The following is a 19851-nucleotide window of genomic DNA, read 5'->3' as shown; positions in this document are numbered from 1 at the left end:
CATAATCACATACTATTGGAGTCGTTTATTTTATATAAAGGGCCTTTATACTGATGTAGTATGACAAAAAAAATGATGACAGCAGTGTCAAAAGAAAATAACTCATCAGCAAGGCTCAATATTCAATAAATTTAGTGGTGCAAAAGACCAAAGAGGAACCACAGAATAAAAGACAACCCTCCCCTCCCCCAGGTGCAAGTCTGCAACTGTCGACTAATCAAGAAGGCCAAAGTCCAGACACACTGCTGATCATCACACTAACGCAGCCTTTATCGTGTTATTGATTAAATTGTGCACTCGCTATCAGGCGAAGGCCCACAGTCCACTAGGCAGACTCCTGCAGGCAGGGTCTCAGGGCTTTGTCAGGCTCGGGCTGTTGTGCGAATAAAGACAAGAATCTAGTTTAGTTTAGTTTAGTTTAGTTTACAGGCATTTAGCAGATGCTCTTATCCAGAGCGACTTACATTGTATCCAATTATACAGCTGGATATATACCGGAGCAATGCAGGTTAAGTACCTTGCTCAAGGGTACAACAGCAGTGTCCTACCGGGGAATCGAACCTGCAACCTTTAGGTTACAAGACCAACTCCTTAGCCATTATACTACACTGCCGCCCATCTATTGTGCCGGCCCGGGAGTTTTATGCTCTCCTTCAGTCTGGACTCCTGAACCATTCCCACCACACATTACATCACTCATTGAGAACCAATGGTCCAATTTGTCAATTTTGCTGTAAATTTGCTGATGATTGCAAATGTGGTAGATTGTTCCTTATCGTGTGTTTCAGTAAGTGTGTGTTCATTAAAAGAAGAAACAGATTTTTCTGTGGATAAATTTACTGATTTTGCCAAAGATAAATTTACTTCTGAAGCATTTTTCACACTTGTTCGTTAAACGCACTGTGAAGTTGGTCACACCCCATCTGGCTGTTAGTTAGTGGAAGCTGCTTAGAATTCAGCTCAATATGAAATAAACCAACCTAAAATACTTTTATAAAGACATATATAGCATAGAAAGGGTTTACAGCCTGTACATTAGCTGCAAGCTGTCAACGAACCTGTTTCAATTAAAAAACGGTAACAACATGATCTGGAACATACACTTAAAATGTTCCAGAGAGGTTTGTTTCTTTGACAAATGAGCCTGACTCTACTTGCCTTGACTGCATTTCTGCAACCAGGAACTTCTAAATCCCTCACAAGATCCTTTTTGTAGGTCAGCTTTAACCTAGGGGGAATGACATCTAAAAAAGAAACTGTGCTTTTGAATAAGGTATAAGAACAGAGAAATGCGTTCAGTAAGACTGTTTCTCGCGCTATTTGTCCAATCCCAGGCCACTGTGTCTACTGCAGTATAAAGCAGCTAAGGCTTTGTGTGGTTTATAGAAAGTGTTGTGTGTGTTGCTGGTCTTTTTTCTTCTGAGTAATGGGTTGGTCTTTGTCCTACAGATCAAGGGCTCATGGTCTGGGAAGAATCGGGTCCAGAACCCCTACAGTCACAGGAATTTTGGGAAGAACTGCTGTGAGGTTCTGTGTGGACCTGTCTATCCCAGGTAACACCGTTTCCTCTCCCTCACTCACTCTCCCCCCTCTCTCTCTCCTTCCCTCCCCTACCGTCTCTCATCCTTTCCTCCTCCCCTTTTCTCACACTCTCTCTCTCTCTTTCCGTCCCCTTGTGTCTGTTCCTGCCTCTGGTTCCGTGGCTGTGATGTCATAGCAATAGAGATGTAGATTTAGTTATGTTGCTTCTCTCTGCTTTTTTTTTGGTAGTGTGCTGAACCAACGAGAGCTGCTGCAGGAGGAGGCAGCCGGCCCCGCTGCCCCGGCCGCGCCCGAAACCTCCGCCGGCGCGGGTGGTCCTGAGTCTTCGACCACGGTAAGCCCGCCCGCATTCCTGCCCCACTACGGCTGCTCCGCATCGGGCACGAGAGCTTTCGAGAAGGCTGCCAAATACAGCACACAGTACCGTAAAGGCGCACGTATCGGAAAAACACAAATCAATTTTCCGAGCCAAGGGCAAAGAGGGGGGAAGTGAAGAGGGAAAGCGGTGCCTTAAAGATGCAGGAGAGCATCCAGAGAGATGGCCTTTGGGGATGGAATCTATATTAAAATGGCCGGTTCAGATATAGTGGTACTTTCATTTTATTCCGCATTTGCAAAAAAAAAAAAAAAAAACATTGGAACAAAACTGGAACCTATGAATATCATCTCTTTGGAGCAGTATTATAGAGTGTGCATGTCATAAGGCTAAACGGTGATAGGTTGGAACATTTGTATCCTCCGGAAATACACAGATGTTGAGGAAGTGGTCCCTCCTGTAGACAAAGTAAATGCAGAAATGGATGCAGAAACAGGAACCACATGAGAGGTATTATTAATGTGCTTTTTCAGTTCCTTTTTTTTTTTGCCTGTGGAGGATCTCTTTGAAGTTCCATCATAGAAAAAAAGTGCATCATTCGCTTGATAAATCACGAAACTTACTTAACTTTGTGCAGATATCTATACGGTTTTGGGTTTCGCGCAACAACGCGATTCTCGTGACTTATTTGCGTTTGTCGCTCGACAGAAAACCACGGCTCCACTCATTCCCAACGAGCACACTCCTGAGGACGCCAGGCCCAGCATCGCTGCCCCGCCCCCGAGGAGCTCCTCCCCCGGGGAAGAGAAACCACCCGCTCCCCAGGACCCGGCATCTTCTTCTTCATCATCATCGCCCTCGCGCGAGACGGACCCTGCGCAGGCCAAGGAGAAAACCCAGTAGCTGCGCCGCGGCGAAGAAGACCAGTATTACTCTGAATTTTAAAAAAACGCACTCTCCTCGAGGGAGGTCGAGCCGAACCTTTTGAGAACGGACGTCTGGAAACGCGCGAGTGCCGTCTTATTAAAAAACCGGCGGACCGAGCCCCGCGCCCTGCATTCCCCCGAGCGCACAGGAGTGAGAGCCCCTCTTTGTACTGTCCGCCATTTCGGTGGAGTGCAGGCCCGCACTTGAGTGACGTTCTCGGGAGAGCGCCGGGGGGGGGGGGGCTGTGTGAGCACCTGCGCCCTCACCTGCCTACACTTTGCATGGAGAAACCACAAAGGGCAGCAACATCCTCAGACTGCAAATCTGCTAATCCAGGAGCCTCTTGCTTACTGCCGCCCAGATGGCAGTTATGTTATGGATTTGATTCGTATTTTCTTTTTTTTTTTGCATTTTGATGAAATGTCAATGAACCCCACCCACCCCCCCCCCCCCACACTCCCAGTGTCATAATATCTGATTGACAGTCCCTTCAGATTTGTGCAATTTTTGTAAGTTGTGTAATTAACAGTGTTCTGTTTCTCCAGTGCTTTGCAACCCCTATGCAATTAAGACAACGATTGGCACAAAAGACATTTGTTTGAAGGAGGAAATGGGGGCAGTTGGTGGTGTGGTGTGGTGTGGCTGTTTGATTGTACAACTAACTTTGATCTGGAAACGGCAAAAAGAGAGTTGGCCATATCTGTCTCCCTTTCAGCGCTGTGGTGGCCCATTTAGAGATTCCATTTCCCTTTTCCCCGGTTCACTTCAACAGACAACAGTCTATCTGACCTGGTATTGCAACTCTGTTGTGCACTTGTTTCTTCAGCTGGTTCTCTGTTCTGCTCTTTCTCTTTCTTTCTGTTTCTCTCTCTAATTCTCTCACTCTCTCTCTTTCTCTCTCTGTCTCTCTCTTTGTATCTCTCTCTCTGTTTCTCTCTCTAATTCTCTCACTCTCTCTTTCTCTCTCTGTCTCTCTCTTTGTATCTCTCTCTCTGTCTGTCTGTCTCTCTCTCTCTCTCTCTCTCTCTCTCTCTCGCTGTTCTTGCTTAACTTTGTCAGCTTTCGGTAAGGGGAACTCCCCCTTGCTCGTCCACATTCCTGGGGCCCTGTCGGGGTTAGGGGCAGGTTGTGAGCCGCCGGTGGTTCTCCATGTGTTGGGAGTGGAGGCCCAGTTGGCTGTAGACGGCAGATGCTGGTAACTGTGCCTTATCCTAAAGCTGCACTAGCCCATGCAAACTACGGCTGTCCGCAGTGGTGCCCATTGACGTCATTTCTTGGTAGCCATCCAAAATTGCCGAGGTGTGGTAAAAATAAACGAAAATCTTTGACCATTTTATATACCAGGAAGCAGTGGAACAAAAAATAAAAAAAGAATTAACTGATATAAAATAAAGCCATGATTTTAATGTACATATGGGGAGGATGGAGTCTAAAACTGCTTCGATTCTTAAGAAAGGGGGGGGTGCTGCTACCCTGTGCTTTAATGTCAGTGTTCGTGTTGTCAGGTTTTTGGCCAGGTTTTCACTGTTTCAGGAATAGAAGGCCTCACAGTTTTGTGCCAGAGCTTTCTCTCAGATGTCTTCGCTGAAATCACCTGCTCTCACTGTCTTGTATCCTTTTGTACTATAACTCTGGCTATGAGCGTTTTGTCTTTCTTCACCAGGGGTTTTCTTTTTTCTTTTCTCTTTTTCTTTCATTCTCAGCTTGAGGCTGCGTAGCTGAAATGATGGATTTTCTATGGCTGTCTCATTATCAGGACGGATATGTGAGAGTTGGAGTTCTTTTGTTTCACATCCCTCTCACACATCGGCTCATTTCATGCTATATTGAGGAGCTGATTGTAGAGCCTGTTAGCGCTTGTCAGTCACTTGTTGACAGCTACAGATTGGAAATTGGATTTTGTGAAATGAAATGATTTGACACTAGCAGGACGGTTTGGGTAGGTGGGGGTGGGTTAAAGACACCAGAAATTGATGTAGCATTGCCCGGGGAAGGGAAAAATTTGGGAAGGGCATGAGTGTCTCGTTGCGCACTGGGGACACCCTCTGGTCAGACAGGCACACACAGTGCCTTCACAGGCTGTATACTGAGGTTCCTCTGACTCTGCGTCTGTGTGAGCTTACCTGGAGTGAAGAGATACAGTGGCTGATAGGACATGTTTTGGAGGAGGGCATGTGTCTGTCTGTGCTCCTCTGAATTGACCATGGAGGTTGCATGGATGAGCGTGAACATGCATACAATTGATCGTTCCAAATTGGGAGAAAATAGGGGTGAAATCTTACATTTTTAAACAAAACATAGACCAGGAGATGACACACTGTGTCACCTGCATATGCGTTAGAGTGCCATAACTGCTGAATCGATGGATCGGGCCACCAAGGACCAAGGTGCAGCGTCCTGCTGTAGGGATCAGTTCCACTTCAAGACTGATTGGTGTCAAGACCCCCTCACGCGGGGGGATCTCCTGCATGTCTCATGGTGTTAAAGTGTTGATGTTCCGAGTGTGAATAGGATGGTGGCTTCATGAATGCTCAAGATGGTGGTTTTATGTAACTTGAAAGGCAGTGGTGTTATAATTGTTGAGGATGGAGTGTGGGTGCTCTGTCCACATCCTTGGCCAAAAGTGACACATCCTACCCAGTGTCCCACAAAAACAAAATACATAGTGGCAGGTGGACAGCAACGCACCCAGCTAGAGCACTGCATTCCCATTGCCTTTCTGTTGTGTTACAGCAACATGTCTGCTTCCATGCAACATTATGGCAACATTTCAGCAGGACTGAAGCTTTGACTCCTAACCCTGGTTGGGTCACATCAGCAACATTAAAGAAACAATCGTTTATTGTACTTTGAGGCTCTGAATCCCACGATGATTATTAGACTCTTGAGTCCAAGGTAGGTTGTCGCAGCTACAGGTGACAGCTGTTGTTTTTAGGAATATTTCATGATGGCATTATAGCAGGTGCAGGGGCGAGGCAAAAACGGAACCCTAATTTTTTTTTCAGAAATCAATGCTGATCGTACTGCTCACTCACCTGAATGAGCAGAATGAAAATGCACACAAAAGGGACGTACAGCAAAAGACTGGATCAAGGTGTGCACGGTTATGAGGGAAAACCTTGCTGTTGTGCCGTCTGTAGATGTGTTTCCCTGAGAGCTTTATTGCATAATGGAAGGCCTTTTCATGTAATTGGTACTGTAACTCCCTGTCTGGCTTACCTTGTTTAAAATGTTTTTCCAGTAATCTACCTGCCCTTAAATGACTAGCTCTTAAATAATATGTATAAAAATGATCTACTTTTTAACAGGAAGAACTGTTGAGCAGGAAGTGCCGAACTCAGGAGCTGATAGCGGTTGTATTTTGACCCGCTTCACTTGATTGTCCGATTTATGGAATTTGATGAACAGTCTGTGGGTAATCGCTCTAATGTGACATTACTGACTTTAAAACAAAGCAGGGATTGCTACTATTGATTGTGGATTTAAAGGAGAGCAATGATGGGAGAAACAGAGAGGAAAATACTTGTGAACGTTGAGGTTGCCTTGGTCAGTGGCCACACTGAAACTTCAGTGAGGCTTGGTAAACCTTGAACTTTTCCAGCTAGTGACAGATTCGGGCATATGTATGGGCATACAATTCTCATTTAAGATAATGGAGGGATGTGTAATTGCTTATATTATGAAATCATATGAAGGAGAAAGCCTTTAGTGTCAGTCAAAAAAGGTTTGAATATATAAATACAGTATATAATATATACATGTATGGTCTCACTGATGGAGATGAATTTAGGTTCACTTTGCTTTGTAATAACACTGTGATTCTGTATTGTTCTTCTTATTTACTTCCCACTTCTTTTTCCATAAGGAGTCAATGTGTGTTAATAAAAAGGAAACTTGTCTTAACATCGAACTCTCGCATGGTATTGTATTCAATTCAGCATTAAAATGTGAAAAAATGTCTGTGTTATTACACTGTACCTACTGTATGGTGTAATTACACTAACTGCAGTACGCCTGCAGTACTTTATTGTGGAAGTGTTATTTTCAACTGCAGCCACATGACTTCAAACATTCAACATCCAGCATTCTAGTGTTGAAATCGTTTACCTTGTTTGAAGTTAATATTAAAATTGTGAGAAAGACTTGCAATTATAGTTGCAAATGTGGAGACAGCGGGGGAAAAGCTGTGAACAGGTTTTGCTAATGTTAGCACAAGGTGCCATTGTACATACAAAATAAACTGCACGCAATGCACCAGTATTATTTTCAGTTAAAACAAAAAGTACATTTGCAGAAGCAATTTTAAAACATTTTACATTCAGAATGAAAAATTAAGTATATCCTCAAACATCCACTGTAGTATACCTGCTACAATCTATAAAGACAACAGAAAAAAAAGAATCGTAAAACACTAGCATATGCATATATGCATACACAGAATAGCAAGGATAGGGAAAACACTGAACACAGACCATCTCAGTCAGTCCTTGCTGAAAAAAAAACAGTAATTAGATTCTACAAAAATATGGCACTACACATTTTTGTCATTGCCAACTAATGCTATTTTGTACATCGCCTGTCCATCAACAAACAATGTAAAACGACACTTTCCTAACAAGAAGACAACCATTGGGCAGTTCAAACAGTGATCAAAATCTTGAGGTCCGCAGAGTGATTGCAAACGGAAGAAAACAGAGGGTTCCTTTACCGAATCACAAGGAACCATGTTCCCCTCACTTCTAGCTGCCTCTTTATTCGAAGCGACCCGCTGACTCCTGAAATGGAATCCAAAGGGCACCATAGGAAAAGAGTGTGAGTCACTGCATGGGATGCATGACTCAAACATTCAGATTTTGGGCGGCGGCGGCCCTTCTGGAAGTGTGCGGACGATGGCTATTAATGCCTCCAGGCCCAGCAGTGACACCCTGGACTCTGCAGAGAGGGGGACGGGCTCACCATGCGTCTCTCAGGACTCCTCCTCCGCCACCGTCAGCGCCTCCAACTGTCCCTCCACAGAGTTAAGCTCAGCGTCGGGGCTCGTCGAAAGCTCCTGCCCCGGGCCTCGCTCCGGGACCGTTTCCTCCCGCCCGTTCTCCAGGGTCTCACTGCTCTCAAAGCAGCCCGAGTCTCGGGGTGCGTCTGTCTTCGCGCTGCACTCCTCCTCCTTCTCCTTCTCCTTCTCCTCCTCCTCCTCCTTCTCCGTCTCCATCTCCTTCTTCTCCTCCACATCTGACTCGCCCTCGGCTAGCAAAGAGAGACGGCAATTAACACCAGCAATGAAACGGAAGGCTGTAATGGAGCGATATTAAATTCTGGCCCTGGGGAGTCACGGAATCCGCTGGTTTTTATTTTCATCTTAAATTCCACAGTCAATCCATACCCGAGGAACCAGGTGAGGTGAGCCAAGTGTGTAATTAACAGCTTTAACGGATCAATTAAGTGCTGAGTAACAACAAAAACCAGCATGTCCTGCAGCTCTCCATGATTAGGATTGAGACTACTCTAATTATTCTTCCTTCCATCTACACTTGTGTCCCAAAGCCATGATATCAGCTTAATATGTACATTATATTTGTCAAAATTTATTTGAGGCTACCAAATTTCTATAATTTTGGTAAATAGGCTCTGTCAGGTTTGATGTTATGGACAGAGCCTGCTCGCTTCTCATTGAGGTGACGTCTCAACTGCATTTATTCTTAGTTCAGTGCCTGCGTGATACGCAGTAGCGCTTGGTCCAACTAGCAATGCTAAGCTGCCTGGAACAGCTGCCCTCTGGGTAAGAGCACCAGCCATGTAGAGGCCATGTTCAGAGCAGGGGATGCAGATATGGAACAGGTGTTTCTATTGGAGTTAATGAGGTGAAAAAGGACAAGGAGACTCCTCAACCGGGAAGGGAGAAGCACAAAAGCTCTTACTGGGACAATTATACCACCCCAAGTGAACAGTACGTGAAAAATAGTAAAGCTCATTTGCATTTGGCCAAAAAATAACCACTGCATGCATGTCTAGTTCCTTTTTTATGCTGTCTATGTATGACCAATATTGCTGTGCTGGCACTTGTGTTACCACAGAAAATATAGTACTGCAATATTAAGAGGGTGCTGTAGAAACTGTGCTTGAGTTGCAAGTGGCAGAGAGTTGAATTGCCCATCATGACGGTGTGCATCAATATTCCAATGCTGTGGACGTGTACGTGGTGTACAGTATGAGTGTGTGTGTGATGGTCTGTAACGTACAGTCGTTTAGCAACTCCACAACGGACAGGATCTTCGCGCGTTGCTCTGGGTCGGTGATGTTCAGCTCATTGAGGTGGTGCCCCTTCAGTTCACTGAAGTCCTCCAGGTTATCAAAGCCTTGCATGGAGAGGAGGGACCCAAGATCCTGGAGGCAAAGTTTTTTTTTCTGTTTTACCACTGATTATATAGACTCAACCAGTACTCCGCTCCTACGTTTTTATTAACTACAGTAGGTTTTGGTTTTGGTAACAGGATTCCAGTGCTGTATATTGACACAGAAATTTGCCATGTAGTGCAGGGCCGAATATCTGTTGTAACAGAATTGTACTAGGGCACATTCCTTAGTGAATTTTCAGAAGGGCCATCAAATTCGAGTGTTTCAGCATCAACAGAAAAGGGACAGAACATTCAATGTGAGGAATATGGAGCGGAGTAATCCGTAATGGAACACTACACAAGGAGTTTCTACACAGGGAATGGGTGGTCAACATAGAATTGGAAGTGTGTGGTGTATGTTCATGAGGTTCAGTTGAGGAATATTAATGGTGAAATGTAGTTTCTCTCAATAAAGCAGACTATAAAAGTCAGTTAAGATCAAAAGGACATCAGGACATGAAGTTTTGTTCAGAACTACTACTAAGTTTTAGAATTTCTGCGGCTGTTGTTTGTTAGGGTTAGGGGTAGATTTTGTTATGTACTGTGTCATGCTCAGTAACATAGAGTCTAATCTTGCCACAGTTTTGACCAGAACTGGGCTCAAGATGCCTTTTTCATCTGCTCCATGAATCCAGCTAATTTTATCTTGGCCTGTCCAGTGTTTTCAATATTTACTCCTTTTAGACACAGTGTTATAACTGTGCTTACTGTTGATTGACACAGTGTCTAACAATTTTAATGGGTGTTTGGATGTGTTTATCTGTCTTTTACTGCCTTTTGACAAAGTGCTTACACGGTTTTTCCAGTGTGGGGCCATGGTCAGTATTGTGTTTCCTGGGGTTTCTGCTGTGATCAGTATTTAATTTTGCAGCTCCCTAATCTTTGAGCTGCGGCTGGCATTTGAACATAGGGGACGTTGTGAGTGCTTACAGTCAGGCCGATCTTCTCCAGCACCTCCTGCATGGTTTTGGGTTTGGGCCTGGACCTGTGATTCTTTCTGTGGGTCTTCTTCTTCTGGGGGGGCGTGACCTCATTTGGCAGGATGGTGACGTAGATGAATTTGAAGGAGCCCACCTTGTTGTTGAGCTTTCCTGTCCACGTGCCCACTGGTGGCTTTTCAATGATATCAATGATGTCACCTTTCTGCAGAGAAATGATGTATATTATAGAGGTTTTCCCTTAATCTCAGTAAAAATCTCAGAAAGTTTCCCTGATTGTCATTGAGATGATGCTTGTTTTACACTTTCTACAATAGCTGGAACAATCTAAACATAAACATTTTGCATACAGTGCACCGTTTCTGCTATTTAGCTCAGTGAAGTCCAAAGAGCTACCACTATAACTGGAGTGGCAAATGATTAATGGTGATGCCCACAACATGTGATCAGTTCATGGCATGAGGTCTATAGACCGGTCCTTTCAAACTCTTAGTTCGTCATACTACTCCTGCCAGAAACCTTAGACAGGTACAGCAGTTCCGTCTGTAAAATAACTGTACAGCATGTCAGTGTTTTTGAATTTAAATTGTAATACATTTTCATCATATGTATGTCAGTAACGCAATAATAACCAGATGAACGTGAAAAATCCCAGACAGGTAGTATATACAGTTTATGGCAGGAGGTCTATAGACCGGTCCTTTCAAAATCTTAGTTAATCAGTCTACTCATGTAGGAAATCGTCTTATCTGCAGACTCCCCTGGGCAGTTCCTCACCAGCAGGGTGTTATACAGTGCGGCAGCTGGGATGAGGTGCATCCATTCAGGCCTCACATTACATTACATTACAGACATTTAGCAGACACTCTTATCCAGAGCGACTTACACAACTTTTACATAGCATTTTTACATTGTATCCATTTATACAGCCGGATATATACTGAAGCAATTCAGGTTAAGTACCTTGCTCAAGAGCACTGTCCTACCCAGGAATCGAACCTATGACCTTTCGGTCACAAGCTCAGTTCCTTACCCACTGTGCTACACTGCCGCCTCACCTGAAGCTTGAGGGACTCGATGTCGTAGGGGCTGGGGGTGAAGTCCGTGTGGACCCGGGCGCGGCCGCAGAAGGGCCCGGTGTAGGTGCTGTCCTCCAGCCGCATGCTGTCCCTCTGACTGTAGCCGCTGTCCAGGCTCTGTCTGTCGCCACCTGTGCACAGGGATTACATCATCATGCCTCACCTCGGCCCGTTCATCCCCTCATTACTGTCATTATCCCCAACACCTCCCTGTTTCCAGCACAGATCAAACCCCAGTCAAATACTTTCAAATATCCTAACCCTTTAGACACTCGTAAAATTCCTCGTAAAAATACTCATTAGTAATTGTAAAAGGAAGCACCTATTTTCACCAATTTTTTTCTCTCTCATACAGATGATGTTTGTTTTGACAGGCAACGTTGTTCAGCCAAAGATTCTCCTGGACCTGCAGTAGTGTTTCAAATTTTATTTTTTTATTTTTTACTGGGACCTAAGGAGTTAAAGCACTTTTTGAGTACAATTTGTGTTTGACCTAAGACTGGTAAAGGCGTCCGCTTTAAGACCATCCACAAGGTCCCAGGAGAGCAAGAAAACAGCTTTTTTATTACTTTTATTGCACAGTTAGATGGAGACCGTGTGAAGTTCCGGGAGAGAGCGAATCAGACTCGTTTATAACCCTCGCCGGCTGCTCTGGGTGCTCACTGCTGCCATTTTCCAGCCCTGCTTTTCTTTTCCCTCGAGCAGTAGCCTTCATAATATGAAACATCCCCCATGCAGAGCGTAACTGTACGATGCCTTGAGTTTGCGCTGCAGGGCTGCAGTTCTAATAGTCCTGCTCCGTGGACGTAACTTTTTTCACTGAACAGCTGTTGACAGCAATACAGCTGTTTCAGAGCCTAGTCTGTCTCAATGATAACCATATTTGTTTCAATTATACCCCTATATATATATATATATATATATACTACCTGCTAGGGATTTTTCTTGTTCATGTAGTTATTATCATATTACTTACGGTACATACATTAAAAAAGTATTGTAATTCAATTATTGTGGCTTGTCTTTGCACTACAACTGAACTAAACAGCATAAGCACTGCACTGTATGTAAAGCGTTTATGTTTAGATTCTGCCAACTATTGCAGATTGTGTTGCAGTTGTAAACAAAGTCAGAGCAGGTGTAGCAAGTCTGTGTCTAAAATAACTATAAAAAGTTTTATTTAAATTGTGATACTTGGTGATATTTTGTGATATGAAACTGGATGATGAAGATAAATCCCTGGCAGGTAGGACAGTTAGTTTGACTCTAATACACTACACAGCTATTTGCCCAAGCTAGTCAAACAAGCTATGACTATGTTATTTTTTCATGTTGCAAACATAAAATGCAAAGCTGTGATTTTTGGGAGTGGAAAAAAAAACCTTTCATCAAAAAAATTTTATCACACAACTTCATTGCAAAGTTGTAAAACGCGTCTTGTGTGACCTGACACATCACTGTGCACTCACAGCCTGAAAATTGGCGGGAAAGGGGAGGGTGAGCGGTGTCCTCTGATTCGTTGGAGCATAAAGATGTTCGCTGCCTGGGGCAAGTATCTTTTGTCCAGTCCTTGGACACGCGGGGAGTGGAGTCCTCCTCTTCACTCTCACCCTGTAACACACAGCAAAACCTCAGGTCTGGATTCAACCCCGTATCCCCCCCTATATCCCACCCTGAGTGAAATAATTATCTAGAATTCACACAACGCATGTTTATACAATGAGGTGCAGAGTATGACTATAATAATCTCTGTATATTTGTTTCTGCATGTTCACAGATTCAGAGTTAAAGGGCCCCAGCTCAGCCATTATTGGACACTCAGTTTTCACATGGGCAAATTCTGCCAGCAGAGGGTGCTAGGTTCCTAAATGGCTCCAAAATTAATCTACTTTAATCTCAGTTCTTAATACTGATCTGACAACAATATAATTAAATCCTACCACCTGTAGACAAACTACATGATGTAGTTTGTCTACAGGTGATAAAAGCAATGCTGCTTTTGCTTCCACGGAAACATTCGATTTATTCAGTTTTATGCTTTTCCAGTTAATATTCTATTAATATGTTCTCTTGTGCCACGGCTATAAGGGAGTTATTATAAACAAAAATAAAGTGTGTAATTATAAGTTTGTTGGTATCTACGTACCCCTTCTTCTGACAGGGTTTTCTGCACCATTCTGGAGGTCTTTCGAGACATGGTGCGTGAGATGACGGCCCGCCATTTTTTCCCCAGTTTACCACTGCTTTTCCCAGCATCCTCCACGGGTATGTCCTCTGGCAGCTGGAAAGTAAGCTGTGTTATTTGTGTTTCTGTGTATCTGTGTTTCATTTTTACTTTTATAAAATAGTTATGAAATGAATATGGTCGATTCAAAGTTCATTAGTTATTTATTTACAAGTTCATTTTTGCAGGGGCAGAGTACATTAATAAACGTTACTGTAAACGAGCCAGTATTAGCCAACTGGCTAGTTTTCAACTGCAATCCCTGGGCAAGATGGAAAAAGCCATTAAAACAGATTAAAAGAAAGGTCATCAGAGTCATCAAGTTTTTCTGGGAATGTGCAGGCAGAGTAGTCTGTCACTTTCCTTTCCTTTCAAACACAGAAACACAACACATACAGACAGACATATAAACACACAGATGACACATTATAAACATAATAGTTTCTATTTGTTCTATTTCTCCTGTATCCTGTAGCCTGTGTGTAGAGGCAGAGGGTGTTGAAACATTGCTGATGTGAGGTAGGGTGTCCATGTACAAAATGCAATGAGAATCTACAATTATTACAGCCAGAAAACCCATTGAAATATGACAGGGCTGAAATACAAGATAAATAAAGATTTTCCCAGAATAATTTGGGGAAATGGGAAAAGGGGCTGAAATATGTGGGTGTCATGGGAAAAACAGGACTTCTGGTCACTGTCTTCGGGTAAAATCTCACTGTAATGGCAGGTAGTGTGTCACTAGTAGGCCTCTGAGACCTTGGTGTGGTGCAGTTACCACGGTGACTCACGCATGCCCCTCCTCCTATATCTGCAGCCTTAATGCCAAATTCACTCTGCGGTCAATGATATCTCACAATCTGCTGCCCAGAGAAGGCCGGGAGTATGGATTTGCACAGAACACACACACGCACATGCACACACACACACACACACACATTTGCTTGCACACTCGCACAGCACCCAAATGAAAAGGGAGGTGGATCACTCATGCCTTAAATTCATAATACACACCAAGGTAATTGTCAGCACTAATGTCATAATTACAGAGTATATTCCATCATGAGCAGTAATTTGCAGTAATTAATTAGTTTGCTTCTATGTCTATTCAGCACTGTAGAGACTGTACAGACAAAACATTTACATTTACATTACATTTATTTGCCAGACGCTTTTATCCAAAGCGACATACAAAAAGTGCATTTCATGGTCATAGACAACTGCTAAACACAGGTTCAGTAAGGTACAATACTTATTTTGCACATTATATTTCTAGCCGAGAACACAGTTTAGTTCACACAGTGAACACTATTCAGACCTAACCTCTGTAAAACCAACTAGGCAGAAGAATAAGCTACAGTATTAGGACAACTACAAATTACCAAAAAAGTGCTGGGATGGGGCAACATGTAACAAGTATCATGAAAAAAAGGGGGGGGGGGAGAGAGAGAGAGAGAGAGAGAGAGCGAGAGAGAGACACCACTTTTGACTTTGAACACTTCCCTATCCGTTCTAAACTCTCCTTTTCTATCATTCTATACTGCAGCGCTGTTTTCAACAGAGAGAGGATGGATGCATCCGGGCAACACTCGTGCAATTTGTGAAACCGCGGCAGGTAGAGGGTAGAGGCTTCAGTTCGCTGTTTTGCTTTGGTGGTGGCTGTGACCACAGTATACAGAACATATGGAATGAGTGTTTTTTTCCGAGGGGATTTGCGCAATCATCTATATATGCCACTTTTGGGGAAGTGCCATCCAACTAAACTTCCCCAATTTTATTTTTAGGTTTAGCACATAGGATGTAAATACACTTGTACAGTATTTCTCTATGTGTTTTCATATTTTCAACCTTAGTGAAAGCTACTGCTACTGAAATACCATTTTCTGAAATTTTACATCACGCAGTATCATGGATCATTTGGGCAGTTGTAGATGTTTAAAGAGTTTGCCTTAATAATTCATCCATGAATCTTAAAACAAAGCAAAGGTAAAAAAAAATGTATTCTACTCACTAAAGACATGGGGGCATGCCAGTAACAGTCACTTACGTGTGTAGCCTTTGACTGATCTACAAAATACCCAAGAAATCTTGGAAATGGAATTATTGCTATTCCTGTTTGGTCCATCGTATGGTATTATAGAGGGAATAATGGAAAGTAATATACATTTTACCTAACTTTTGAATTAAATATTATATCCTTGCATTTATATAGCACGAATGCTCAAAGTGCTTCACAAATATTAGATGTAGGGTGGGCAAGGAGGACCACATTTGTTTGTGATTTAAATGAAAACTTCTGCTTTTAATTATATTGTTAGCCTGATCTTAGGCACAATTTAACATTTTAGATAAATACAGTATATTGATGAGCTTGTGAATGACAACTGATAACTGTTTTGAGTCCCTATATGACAGGTTTTAATGTGGTCTAATCAATGAGTGAACTGGTGTCGTTATATAGAAATGATTATCTCACTCAATTGGAGTAATTGGTGCAAATGAAAACATTCTCTCTCTGAATAGAATTCCTCTAAAGAACAGAACAAATCAGCAGCTCATTGAAAGAAATATTTCCGAACAGCAACCATCTGTTGGAAGTGTCAGTTAGAATCTATGCAAAGTGGTGGTCACAGAATTTGGTTCCAAAGTACTCACAGTCTCATCCACGTGAAACTCCTTGTCTGCTACCACTGGCGAGGCTGGCTTGGATTTCATGAAGTCCTTGAAGCTACTGGACCTCTGTAGGGTGAGCTACAGAAAGGACAGAGGATTTGTGACATATAAGAAACAAACAGAGTGTCTGCCTTATTGGGGATCCTGCAGCTCTTATGTAGAACTAAAAAACAAAAACAAAAAGGAACTGCCTATGCTTCTACAACCCCCGGCTTTACATCACTACTGAATGAATGCTCATTTAAGAGGGGAAAATTATAATGACTTATCATTGTATGGTTTTGGTTTGTTGTGTTGTTACTGGATGTTTCAGCCACAGAAGAAACTGTAGGTCTCCAGTCTCAATTCCAGTCCACCCCTTGGGGTCAATCATCACATACACATGTAGGTCTGCTGTAGAGCTCCTGGTTTTGAAGGCCCCAAATCCCCTCCTGTCATTTCCTTTGTTTACTGATCTAGCAATAAAGATAGCAGACAGCATTTTATATTCTCAAATAAAACAGGTAGGCACCGGCTGGCGGGGTTTACTGCCAGTGCCGCAGTCCGTGCCCTTGGGCGGGGCGCTTAAACCTAAATCATTTCAGCAAATAGTTGCATAAATGGATGATATGCCAAGTGTGCGTTACCATGTGCATGTTAACCCAGATGAAGGTGGTCCTTGAACAAATGAATAATGGTACTCAAGGTCATTGTATTAAAAGGTTTTTTTTTTTAACCTGGAGAGGCCTGGTAGTACACAGCATGTAAAGCCCAGATTGACCAGACTGTTATGCCGCAGACAGTAGCACAATCCAGTTAATCTGTCACAACGTCAGTGATGTGCGTGATCATCCAGTGTTGTATGCTGAAATTATCCCTTGTATAATTATGCATTCTAGGCCTACTGTACATTGTGCATAGTACATCTGAAACAAAAACATTGCTCTGGGTCCTGTGGCTGGCCACAGCACCATACGAAAGAGGAAGAAAAGAGCAAACAATCAATATGACCAAATACAATATTTCAGTTTCTGCGGGAAATACAAAAAACACGGATTGCAGTTATCTGAACTCCAGCGGCATTCCTGAATGACAGCGCGAAAACGGGCTGAGGTAAACATCATGTCTCCGTTCCCCATATCAGAAATCGATAGGGCCGGGGATTGAGAGAAAGACTTAAATCAGAGAATCTCGCTGATTACACAAAAGAGGCCCCGTACTGTACCTTCCCAGAAAAGCTGCAAATCTGTATGCCGAGAAACCACTTCTTATCTATCACGCCAAAACAGTCTGAAATGTGTGGTGATTAGCAGTGGCAGGCTTTAAAGGTTAATTAAGGCTAAGGCTAACTAATTAAAGGCAAAAGTAGAGCAGACACTGAGTGACTGTAGGCGATTACATCGCAGAGAGCGCATGCATAATCGATAGGCTATGTTTATGGGGGCTACTCATTAATTGGAATCCTAGCTTAATGATAAGTATTCTTGGAAGCCAACAACTAAAGAAAGTCCGAATGCGATAGAGACCAATGATCATTTAGTAGTGGCAGAGGGATGTGCTTTCTGATAGGCATCAACACTATGAATATGGCAAGGTAGGTTCAATTAGCAGCTGCTGGTTGTAAAGCTGAAGTTCCTTTTCGAGAAACACAAACTTTTTTTAAAAGCACACAGCAAGCTAGACTGTTATCTATACCCATCCATCCTGCTTCAGGGTTTAACCACAGGAAGTGGGCATGGCTTATCCACAGTACACAGCCAATCGCTGCAGGAGTTCGTATAAGATGCACGGAGCCGGCAGTCTGTTTTCCGTTTGCCGCTGTTCTTCGTTATTTTGCTCTATGCAAATCCGACCCAGGTCCTCTCGACGTCCCTCGTTTGGCTAGACGAACAGTTTCTTATCAGAAAATTGAACCACTTTTGTTTTGTGAGACACAACAAAAGAAAAAACAATTAAACCCTTGAAACTGAAAAATAATGCCATGAAAGGTGCATGTATTTACAGATTGAATTAATGTGGTGATACAAATTAATACAGAAAGTCAATTTTATTTCAGTAACTGATGCCGTGAATGATTAAAACAGATCATTCAATTTAATCTGAAAACATTTTGATGTCAAGATGTGGAAAAAGTGTGGCAGAGTTCACTGGAGTTTGGAAGGCAGCTGTGGAACAACTCCACATCTCTGGTGGTCTCGATAAACCACTAGAATCACATTCCAAAAACGTAATGTTATTTTGGAAGCAGTTTTGCATGAATAATGTATGAATATTTTGCAGTTGAATATACCTTGAATTTATGGACATGACAGATTTTTTACAATCTTCACAGGAATATATTTCTCCGCAGTGTCTGATGTTTAACTGATAGGATGGCTTTTAAAGGGCTGTAAAATGTTTTGATATGTATTAAGTGTTGTCTAATTGGTATTATACAGAAAACAGGTCAGTGATGACAAGCTAGAAGGGAGAGAAGTCCACCCACAGCTCTGTGGTGAGGTTTGACCAGGAAGGGTTTTGAGTCTCTTCACCAACCCGCCGTTGGACAAATAACACGAGAAGTATTTGCACTAGCTCAAGAGGATTGTGACACTCACCTTCCTCTTGGGGACCTGGGCTGGCTCCTTCTCAGAGGCATTGGAGGATTTCCTTCTTAGCATCTTGCCCAAAGCGGCAAACACACGGTGAGCTGGTCTTAATGGTTACTCCAACCCCTGTCGCTGTCTGCTCACAGCACCCAGATGCTAGCACTCAGACAGAGAGAGATAAACAGAAAGAGAGAGAGAGAGAGAGAAAAAAAAACTGCTTCTCATTCTGAGGAGTGGAAGACAGTGAGTGAGAGGAAGTCCCACAGCTGCAAAGGAAGGTCGGATTAAAGCTCTTTTTTTCTGGTCTTGTTGAGGCCGGAAGTTTGTAATACTGGTGGTGAAGACGACTGTGCATGTGTTGAGGTGGAGAAAGGTCCCAGAGTCTAACTGGCTACAGAAATTCTTCGAGGTCTCAGAAAGTTTTCCTGATTTTGTAACTCTGCATGCCCTTGCATAATGCGAAAATCCTTAAGTGACACAAATAAAATTGTGACTTAAAACACGGCTCTCAAATCATGTTTAAAATTTTTATCATGTTTTTTCCATCCCTCCACCCCTTACTCCTGAACATGCTTCTTCATGACCTAGCTGCCTAATTCGGTGAACTGAGCCATGGGAGATTTGCCTCGATCAATCAATCAATCAATCAATCAATCAATCAAACTTTATTTATAAAGCACATTTCCGACAGCGGGTGAAACTCAATGTGCTGTACACAAAGCACAGGGTACAATATAACAATGTGTGTGATGTAAGTATTGTGAGCAGATGGACCTTAGGAGGGAGCATGCACACATGCATACACATTGTGAATATCACTGATACTCGTTAGGTCTTGCCCACTCCTGTTGGTCAGTCATCATAAAATAAGGAATGTGTTAATGTGATGATAAAATCAACAATATTCTCTTTTAAAAGGTGCAGTGCTTATGGCTACCAAATGAAGAGCGAGAGGCGTCAGTATCTCAAACGGCTTGTATTTACTGGTTGCAAAATGGACCATGTGGTTTTCGAGGTGAATCATCGGGTGGAGATGACTACAAGTTTTCAAAAGCAGAAAATTTGCTTTTGAAATTTAGAAGTACATGAAGCTAGGCTAAGGAAACAATGACTTGCAACATTCTGTGTGGAACGGAACCGTGAATCAACTGTGTTAGCAATGAAAATCGTACTTTTGATTTCGACGTTGTAGA

At 42.9% G+C, this 19851-nt stretch overlaps 2 protein-coding genes across 2 annotated transcripts in view; one reads left to right on the top strand and one right to left on the bottom strand.

Moving 5' to 3' along the window:
- Positions 1-6695, top strand: part of LOC118223026 (palmitoyltransferase ZDHHC9-like) — a 30189-nt gene extending 23494 nt beyond the window's left edge. Inside the window, exons 7-9 of the mRNA XM_035409074.1 lie at positions 1450-1553; positions 1771-1876; positions 2567-6695. Of these exons, the coding sequence (XP_035264965.1) occupies positions 1450-1553; positions 1771-1876; positions 2567-2761 (405 nt within the window). The 3' untranslated portion in view covers positions 2762-6695. The remainder of the gene's footprint in view (positions 1-1449; positions 1554-1770; positions 1877-2566) is intronic.
- Positions 6696-6769: 74 nt separating this feature from the next.
- Positions 6770-18938, bottom strand: LOC118223025 (SAM and SH3 domain-containing protein 3-like). The gene is made up of 8 exons (XM_035409073.1): positions 18668-18938; positions 16074-16169; positions 13341-13475; positions 12664-12805; positions 11174-11325; positions 10108-10320; positions 9022-9166; positions 6770-8029 (listed from the first exon to the last, which is right to left on the bottom strand). The coding sequence occupies exons 1-8, from the start codon at positions 18728-18730 to the stop codon at positions 7752-7754; spliced, it is 1224 nt and encodes a 407-aa protein (XP_035264964.1). The 5' UTR covers positions 18731-18938; the 3' UTR covers positions 6770-7751.
- Between the last annotated feature and the right edge of the window lie 913 nt (positions 18939-19851).

Source organism: Anguilla anguilla, chromosome 3 (genome assembly GCF_013347855.1).
Source record: "Anguilla anguilla isolate fAngAng1 chromosome 3, fAngAng1.pri, whole genome shotgun sequence".
In the NCBI taxonomy this organism is placed as follows: domain Eukaryota; kingdom Metazoa; phylum Chordata; class Actinopteri; order Anguilliformes; family Anguillidae; genus Anguilla; species Anguilla anguilla.
The sequence above is the reverse complement of the archived record's forward strand: the minus strand, read 5'-3'. Positions and strand labels throughout refer to the sequence as shown.

Bases quoted from the DNA above. Each gene is read 5' to 3' on its own strand.
- LOC118223025 (XM_035409073.1), bottom strand. From the start codon at position 18,730: ATGCTAAGAAGGAAATCCTCCAATGCCTCTGAGAAGGAGCCAGCCCAG. The intron at 13,476-16,073 runs GTGAGTACTTTG...CTTACTTTCCAG, and splicing joins AGTTTCACGTGGATGAGACT to CTGCCAGAGGACATACCCGT. The intron at 9,167-10,107 runs GTAAGCACTCAC...CTTTGCCTCCAG, and splicing joins TGGAGAAGATCGGCCTGACT to GATCTTGGGTCCCTCCTCTC.